The sequence below is a fragment of the Nicotiana tabacum genome, chromosome 17 (genome assembly GCF_000715075.1).
Source record: "Nicotiana tabacum cultivar K326 chromosome 17, ASM71507v2, whole genome shotgun sequence".
In the NCBI taxonomy this organism is placed as follows: Eukaryota; Viridiplantae; Streptophyta; class Magnoliopsida; order Solanales; family Solanaceae; genus Nicotiana; species Nicotiana tabacum.
Window position 1 is genome coordinate 104,434,152 of NC_134096.1, and position 10,044 is coordinate 104,444,195.

General features: G+C 37.0%; 1 protein-coding gene across 1 annotated transcript; it reads left to right on the forward strand.

Annotated features, from left to right (window-relative positions):
- The first annotated feature begins 4,283 nt into the window (after positions 1–4,283).
- LOC107826558 (plant UBX domain-containing protein 4) lies at positions 4,284–7,595 on the forward strand. Its single transcript, XM_016653545.2, has 4 exons — positions 4,284–4,535; positions 5,889–6,177; positions 6,607–6,702; positions 7,081–7,595. Exons 1-4 carry the CDS (start codon positions 4,378–4,380, stop codon positions 7,450–7,452), a joined length of 915 nt encoding a protein of 304 aa, XP_016509031.1. The 5' UTR covers positions 4,284–4,377; the 3' UTR covers positions 7,453–7,595.
- The last annotated feature ends 2,449 nt before the right edge of the window (positions 7,596–10,044 follow it).

The following is a 10,044-nucleotide window of genomic DNA, read 5'->3' on the forward strand; positions in this document are numbered from 1 at the left end:
CCCTTATCTCACCGCATACGTTTTAACACCCAGACTTTATACCACCGCATGCGTATCAATATCACAATATATCACAATTTCTACCTCAAGTGCCCAAATAATTAAACTTGCCAAAATAAATCAATAACAATATTTTTCACAATAAAGAGCTCACGGCTCATGCCAAAATAAATCAACAATAATTTTTTTCATAATAAAGAGCTCACGGCTTCATCACAATGAATACGAAAATCTCACAAAAATATTCGGGAATAAATAACTCAACAAAATAATATTTTAAAATTTTTAATACGTTGCTTCAATACCAAATTTAAAATGTCAAATACTTCATATTAATAATATTTAATTTAAAAAAAATCAACCTTCAAATAATACACAGAATAAAAGAAACCAAGTTTCAACTAGACAGGTAAAACAATTATCAGGAAAAGGTCAAGCAAATTTAAAATATAAACATTAAATCAATGATGAAGAATATAACAAGGTAAAATTATTTAATTAATATGCAACATTGATCTACACAATTTAAAGACATAATCTTCCACCTTTAGCCCATGTACACACTCGTCACCTCGTGTACACGACTTTCAACATATTATAATTTATCAGTTCAATACCAATCCTTGGGAAAAATTTTTCACACAAGGTTAGACAAGTTACTTACCTCGACTTGCTCCAATTTAATCAAGTAGTATGCCTTTTCCTCGATTTTCTGACTCCGGTCGACTCGAATCTAGTCATAATTAATTCGATACAGTCAACAAAAATTATAGAATTAATTCCATAAGAAAATATAATATTTTTTCAATAAAAATCCGAAATTAACTCAAAAATCGCCCGTGGGGCCCACGTTTCAGAATCCGACGAAAGTTACAAAATATGAACGTCCATTCAACCACGAGTCTAACCGTACCAAAATGACTAAATTATGATAACAATTCGACCCTCAAATCCTCAAATCTATCCAAGAGGATTTTCAAACCTTTCCAACTTAATTCACAAATTAAATGATAAAAACAGTGATGGATTCGGGTAATCTAACCAAAATTGAGTTAAGAACACTTACCCCAATATTTTCTCTGAAAATCTCCCAAAAATTGCCTCAATCCGAGCTCCAAATCGTTAAAAATAAAAAATGGGACGAAGTTCCTTTTTCAGAACTTAAACATTATGTCCAGTGGTTTCTTCTTCACGAACACGGCCAGTGTCTCGCGTTCGCGAAGCAAAAAATTGTGCTGCCAAACATTGCCCTTCGTGAACGCGATGCCTTGCCTGGCTTGGCCTTTGCAAACGCGAAGGCAAAAATCCTCTCCGGCCATTTCCCCTTCGCGAACGCGAGGCTTCGATCGAGAACGCGAAGCTTTGCACCTCGACCCCTTCGCGAATGCGTGTCCTCGGTCGCGAACGTGAAGCACAAAATGTGCCAGTCCATTTCCTCTTCGCGCGCAAGACTCTCCTCGCGAACGCGAAGAAGAAAACCAGAACATGCATCAGAAAATTTCCAGCAGCAATCCAAGTTCGAAATTGATCTGATAACCTTCCGAAAATCACCCGAGGCCCTCGGGACCTCAGCCAAATACACCAACAAGTCCTAAAATATCATACGGACTTAGTCGAAGCTTCAAATCACAATAAATAACACTAAAATCACAAATCACACCCCAATTCAAGTTTAATGAAATTTAAGAATTTCCAACTTCTGCATTCGATATCGAAACCTATCAAATCAAGTTTGATTGGCCTCAAATTTTGCGCACAAGTCATAAATGACATAACGAAGCTATGAAAATTTTCGGAACTGGATTCCGACCCCGATATCAAAAAGTCAACTCCCCGGTTAAACTTCCAAACTTAAATTCCTATTTTAGCCATTTCAAACCTAATTTAACTACGGACTTCCAAATAAAATTTCAAACACGCTTCTAAGTCCAAAATTACCATACGGAGCTATTGGAATCATCAAAATTCTATTCTGGGGTCGTTTACATATAGGTCGACATCCAGCCAACCTTTTCAACTTAAGTTTTAAACTTTGGAACTAAGTATTCCAATTCATTCTAAAATCTCTCCGGATCTGAACCGACTACCCCGACAAGTCACATAACAGTTATAAAGCACAGTATGAGCAGTAAATAGGGAAATGAGACTACAACTTTTAAAATGACTGGGCGGATCGTTACAAGGAAGAAATCATACCGCCTAACAAATTTAACATTATTATGGTCTTTAGAGGACTTTATTCTCCCATTTTGAGTGTTTGTTCATACTTAAAAATAAAAAGATCAGCCAATGTGTGGGCAAGTTTTAAGCTTCAACCTTTAGATACAACAAGTATTGTTACACTAATTATCTGAACTTAATCAGCTATGCTTTTCAAACCGAGCATATCAAAAGCTGCAATGGAATGGTGGTAGTTGCGATTACAGTCAAACCTCTCTATAACATTATCCCTATATAAAAATACTTCACGATAAAAGTCAAGTTTTTTCGTAACCAATTTTCATGTTATATTATAATATATGTTCTATATAACAAACTTTGCTATAACATCCAAAAATATTCGTAACAAACGAGTATGTTATAGAGAGATTTGACTGTATATATTATTCCTAAAGCGAGATTTATCTTTACCTGCTTTAATTAAGTGAAATTGTGCGAGCTGCACATATCTTGACCTACTTTTTCTGGTTTAGCATTAGCTTAAGAAGTCGAGATTTTACATCCAATCTAAAATGCAACAGAAAGTTCGCATTTTCTTCTATAGTGCATTAAATCAATTTGATTTATACTATAACAATATATAGTTCTTACACTTTTATATATTTGTCATCTTTTAATTTTTAACTTAATTAGTAAAATCACATGCAATTCAGTTATGTCTAACATAGGAATAGATTACCGATTAATAATTACTACTCCATCTTATATTACTTAGGCTTAAATGTTTTAATAGTTCACAACTTTCACGGGTCCACACTACTCTATACTAGGGGTGTTCAAAACCGAATCGAAATCGAAAACCGAACCGAAATCGAATCTTAATGGCTTATTGGTATCGGGTTAACGGTTTAACGGACGGGGAACGGATTGAATTTTTTTTATTAACGGCTTATCGGTTTGGGGGCGGATTATTCAATTTTCTTAACGGATAATCCGTTAACCCGTTAAGAATATATATATATATATATATATATATATATATATATATATCAAAAACCCTTCCACTTCTTCCAGTACTCTATCTCTAAGTTCTAACGCCTAATTCCTAAATAATCAGAACCCTAAAGCCTAAACTTCAACCAGCAGCCACCAGCAGAATTATGGTTCTCTTTATTCGACCATAATTCAAGCAGCTTCAGTAGAAATTCAACCAGCACTCCAACAGCCACCCGCAATACTCTATCTCGTCGACTTCCAGGCTTCCAGCACTGTATCTTAGTGCCCTAGTATGAAGAGCAAGCTCATATTTTTGCTTTTTAAAATTGTAAATATGGCTCCAGCACAGCTTTTGTGTTAATTATTAATATATTGTTACCTTTCTAAGAGAAATGAACAAGAAAAAAAAGGAAGGACGGCACGTTTATTGTAATTTTGCTTCGTTTGTGCTATGAATAAATTAATAAAAGTTTAGATACCATTATATTTAATGAGATAAATGACTGAAATTGTTCCTTTGCATCTAAACCCAGGCAATCACATAGTTATCTCAATGAAATTTGATATCCTTGTATGATCCATGTTATAGCTAGCAAGAGTTACAGTGGCATATCCATTAGAACTACTTTTTCCTTAATTACATCATTTCATAATCTGCTTTGGGATGTAATGTAGACTACAATGTGTTCTGCTTTTTTCACTCTACACCACATGATACACTACATCATTCTTATGTAGGCGCTAACAAATATGTATGTCTGGACTCAATGTGTAATTTTCTATTCTGAATTTGTATGCTAGGCGATCAACAAACAATTAATGCACGTAATATAGATTGAATTAGGCCGATAAACTGCCCGATAAGAACTAAACCGATACCAAACTGCCCGATAAGAACTAAACCGATACCAATCTGCCCGATATCTTATCGGGTAACTAGCAGATTAATACATTTAAAAGCCGATAACTGTTAAGTCAAATCGTTAAGACTAATTAACTGCTCAATCCGCCAATAAGCAGCCTTAGTTCATAAATTATTTTAATTTTAAAAAATGCATGTCCCAACGGCGATTGAAATTGGCACACCAGAAAGTGACAAAACAAAAAATGAAATTACTACCCCCCCCCCCGGGAAGAATAGCTGATTAGCATAATCATTGAATCGAATCAAATTCCCCAATTTCGCCAAGTTGCAGCAGCAACAGAGTCAGAGTAGAATCAATGTCTTCACGCGATAGCAAGAAGCCCTCTAGGCAAACGTCGGGAAGCCGTGCCGGCGGCATTCGCACACTTTCCGATCTGAATCGTCCTTCTGGTCGCGATGATTCCGATAGTGATTCCGATGGCCCCCAAGAATACTACGCTGGTGGTGAAAAAAGGCATCAATTCCTCAAACCCTAGCTTCCTCTATGACTATTTGTCCTTCCTTACTTGATCAACCAGTTGTGAATTTTGCACATTTATTGCTATTGACGGACAACGATTTGTAATTTTCATGAGTCTTAACCCAAATTCTACTTGCTTACTTTTCAATGATTTATGTTGAATTGAACATTAGTAAATTGTTACATGTTTGCTAGTATAATTAGGAATGATGTGTTAGAGCTTGCTAAAAGTGATGTATTTTATGTCAATTGAATTTTTGAAACATTGTCTTTTACCATTTTTGGGTGCACTTTTTTAGCTGTAGGTAGCGCTGATTGTTTTGTTGCTAGTGCTAAGCTGGTGGATTTGTGGTCCATTGTTGTCTTATATTTTGAGAATGATTTTCTTGATCATGTGTTTATAGAAAACAGAGTGTTTCCTAGGAAATACAGTGGTGGATGTGAGGTAGGTTATGGTTGTAGGGAGGGGGGAGAATCTTCGGGTTAAAATGGAGCAGATTGGATAGTGATGATTTATATGGCCAACCTCAACTAGCTTGAGATTTAGGTGTTTCTGTAGTGGCTAAAAGGTATTTTTATTGTTTGGAATGAGAAGAAATGATTGTGACAAAAGGGGGTGTGGGATGAAGGCGATAAGTTGATGCTGAGTGCAGTGGGCCTTGGGGTTTATGTTAAGACCTGCAATCGTATATTGCTAATACTCTGATTCTAGGAATCACAAGGTTTTTCTCTATAGCCTTTTTTATTCTTACCTTCCTTTGTGCTCCTTTCTTTTTCTGTTTTTTCTTCTTTTTCGGCCATTCGAGCTATAATTTTTATATCAATCTTGTAACTCGATGATGTCAGACTACAAACTTATTTCAACTTGATATTTACATATACCTTCAGTCTTTTCCTTATTTTCAGGTTGTGTATATGACCAGTATATAATTTAGACATCCCATGAGCAGTTTTTTTTTTTTTTTTTTTTTTTTTAGAGAAGTCCATAAGCAAGTTTTTTCTTTTTTTCTCATCTCAAAAAATGCATGTCAATTTGTTTGTTATTATACCTATATTTTTTGGCTGTATCTTGATTTCTACTATTCAACTTGAATGTTATTCTTATCTCGATCTAAGGTAGCTTTTGAGCACGTCATATGTGTTCTTGCTAAGTGTGTCGCAACTCGTGATTCTAACAACTAAGTAATGTTAGTTTGTCCCTTGTATCCATGAAGCATCTTCTGTCTTTTTGGCTATTTTGTGCACATTGAAGATTTGATATATAAAACTTTGAAGGGAAGATAGAGAGGCCAGCATGTTTCTGATGCATAACTGTATCCCTGATCCTAGCTATGATTATGCTTGTAGTGGAATGCTTGTTCAAGATCCTTCAAAGCATAATGATGTGGACTCCATCTTTGACCGAGCTAGGCAAGTCGGTGCCACGCAAGGTCCTCTGGACAATGTCGTCCCTAGTTCAAGCTCAACAAGCTTTACTGGAACTGGGAGAACACTTGCAGGGGAGACAGTACCAACATCAGCTCCTCAACCGCCTGAGTCCATCGTACACAATATTATCTTCTGGAGAAATGGTTTCACTGTAAATGATGGCCCTTTGAGAAGGCTGGATGATCCTGAAAATGCATCTTTTCTTGAGGTAACTGTAGTGAGAACTAAAACAAAAAATTCATGAAAAGGAACAAACATCGTGGGTCGCACGATCCTACTAGATAGTGAGTAGTCAACGCGTATTTCTGCTTTACAAATTCTCATGCTGCTAATATTAGTTGTCCTTTCTTATCATACAATTTCTACCCTCCTATTATCAGGAGAGTAGGGGCATGACATCTGCAGATGGCTTCTGTAATTTAAACTCTCCATTTGGAGTAAATGCCCGGAGTTAGCCATAGCTAGATTTTCGTTTAAGACCATGCTCTTAAGCTCGCATTTGCATATTGTTCATCTGTTTCATATGCAAATTAGCCACTTCGTTTTTTCTGAATATTTTGCACAGTGTTTTTGAAGCTAAAATGTTTTCAGTTTTGGATAATTTTGGGTTCTTAATGTACTGGTGCTTCATTTGCAGAGTATCACAAAGTCTGAATGTCCAAGAGAGTTGGCTCCTGCAGATACTAGGTCCCAAGTGCACTGCAACCTCATAAGGAGGGATGAGAACTGTCCTGTGAGTATTGCATGTTCAGTCCACCGTTTTTCTCGTTTTTATCTCCTCTTGACACACCGAATATGGAAAAGGGGATATAAAAAGGAAGAGGAACAAGCTAAGTAACACACATATCATTGGCCATAGTATGTTAGGTTTTAGTGGATGTGTACTCTATTATATATGATAGGAGAAAAACATGACAACTAATCTATTTGGAGAGTCTTTATTTCTCCCCCTTACCCTAGATACCCGTTAGGTTTCGTCCTTTTTGAGAAGCTGCAAAATCCCTTCTCTGATATTGACCGCAAAAGAATTTAAAAAAAAAAAGTCAATAAACGTGTCATTCAACAGTTGACACAAACCTTAACCATGATTTCTTTTCCGGCGCACTTGTAGGTACCAGAGAAACGCCAAGTACCATTTCAGGGAGTGGGAAGAACACTAGGAAGCAGCTCAACTCCAGCAACCTCCGAGCCATCTGCTTTGGTTCCCATAAGCACTGCCTCGGCACCTACAAGCGTTCTGGATGATTCATTGCCGTCAACCTCGCTTCAAATTAGATTGGCTGATGGAACTCGCATGGTTGCACACTTCAATTTCCAGCAGACTGTTGGTGATATCAATGCCTTCATTGATGCTTCAAGGCCAAGTGACACCAGGGCCTATCAACTGCAAACGGTTGGATTTCCTCCTAGAATCCTCAGTGACCCAACCCAAACAATTGAGCAAGCAGGACTGGCGAATTCAGTGGTTATACAAAAATTTTGATGAGCTGCAAAATCAATTTCTTTTTATTTATTAATTCCGTACTGCTGGCAGGATATATGTTATACGTTTACGGCTGGATATTATTTTTAATCTTTGTGAATCTAATGTTCATCTGAATGAAGATAGCAGTGGTTTTTTGTTTAGAATCTATGTATTTCTTTAATGGGATGTTGTACCTTCTCGGTCTACTACTCTGTCATATGGTATTTTGTTTATTTCGTGTAAGAACAACTGTGGTGTGGAAAGTAAGTATAATGGTTTTTACACGATTGGAGCATTTAAGAAGAGTTCCCAGTATATGGTTTAATGTTGACTTGATGTGGTGGAATATTGACACACTGTGTGTAGATCTTAAGATGAATTTTGTGGTATGCTAAATGCATTGGCTAACTGTTGTATTTGGTATGAAAGTTGAACTGAATGAAAATATTTACACGAGAGCAGTAAAAAGTTCAATGGTGCGGACAGGATCATAGAAGCCATTGAAACTTCTTAATCTTTAGTTTAATCATTTGATTATAATTTGTCTTATATTTTGTAAGTTTCTTAGGATTTGGTCATACAATTGTGTGCATTTCATCAATTTCATAAATTTATCTGCATTTTGTTTTATATTACCCATTGAAAACACCACTTAACTCCATATACATTTAAAATATTTACTAATATCTATAAACGTGCTGTCACGACCCGGAATTCCCACCGTCGGGACCGTCGGAATTCCCAACGTTAGAGAATCATTAAACCAATCCTTATTTCATTCAGTGATTAATACCAAATTAGCTAAGATGAAATATAGTGAGTGCGGAATAATATCAAAATTTTATTAACTACTACCATCCGGATCTTGAGTCACAATTCACGAGCATTCAAGAATTCACTACAAGAAATAGTCTGAAAGAAATACAACTGTCTGAATGAAAGAAACAGTAGAACATAAAAGATAGACGGGGACTTCAAGGTCTGTGAACGCCGACAGATCTATCTTGAGTCTTCAGATAGCGGTCCAATAGCAAAATCTCGATCAACCCGAGTCGGTACCAAAATCTGCGCAGAAAATGCAGAGTGCAGTATCAGTACAACTGACCCCATGTACTGGTAAGTGTCGAGCCTAACCTCGACGAAGTAGTGACGAGACTAAGGCAAGGCACCTACAAATCAACCCGTACAATTTAACAGCGTATATACAAATAACAGTAATGAAGAGTTAGACAGGAAATATTGGGAGGGGGAAACATGTTGGGGGAAATATGGGATAAGGAACTACTGCAGAATGAAAATCGGAACAACCAATATACTATGAATCAACAGAAACAACAAATACAGTAAAGGAAAAGTGCACGACATCACCTTTCGCGCTTTACTCTCAATCTCACCATTAAACAATAGAAACGGCACGGTATCACCCTTCGTGCATTAACTCTCATCTCATAGCACGACATCACCCTTCGTGCATTAACACTCACAATATGGCACGGCATCACCCTTCGTGCATTAACACTCACAATATAGCACGACATCACCCTTTGTACTTTTAGCTCACCATATGGCACAACATCACCCTTCGTGCATTAACACTCTCCCTTACCATAATGCAATGCATAAATAACAACAGGGAGATAGAATAACAAGTACAAGCCTTACTTCAACATTTGGTTCCACAATATCAATCTCAACTTTGAAATAAATACTCAATTATCACCAGAGAATCCGTAATCATGATAAGAACGATCAGTTTAACAACACTAGTCTAAACACGTAACAATTAGGCATAGGAAAGAGACAATATAAGAAAAACGGGAGAAAACAGGGAAAACAGGTAAATTGGCGACGTATAAGTACTCATCACCTCACATATACGCCGCTCACATGAATTTCACATAGCAAATAATCTGAGGTTCCTAATTCCCTCAAGTCAGGGTTAGACACAACACTTACCTTGTTCCGAAGGTCACTTAATTCTCAATCACAGCTTTTTCACTAGAATTCACCTCCAAATCAGTCGTATCTATTCAAAAATGACTAAATAATATCAAATATTGCTAAAGGAATCATGTATATTGCATAAATTAAATTTCTCAAATTTTCCTCCAGAAAGTCAAAAATCGACCCCAGGCACTCTTGGTCAAAACCCGAGGTTCGGACCAAAATTCATTTACCCATTCACCCCCGAGCCCCCATATATAATTGGTTTTGGAATTCGACCTCAAATTGAGGTCTAAATTCCCAAATTTCCGAAATCTCTAGTTTCTACCCAAACCCCTAATTCTACCATGAAAATTCTAGATTTTAGGTTGAAAATTTATGAAATGAAATGGGTAATTGAAAGAAAATGGTTTAGAATCACTTACCAACACTTTGGGGAAGAAAATGACTCTTGAAAATCGCCTCTAACCGTTTGGTTCTTGAAAATATTGAAGAAATGGCTTAAGTCCCGTTTTGATTCTGTTTTATGCACTGGGCGACAGTCGAGGCACTGTCGCGTTCGCGAAGAGTATTGGCTGCCAAGCCTTCGCGTTCGCGAGACCTTGCCCCCCGGCCTCCGCGTTCGCGAGACATGGCTCGCGTTCGCGATGAAGGAACGACCAACCC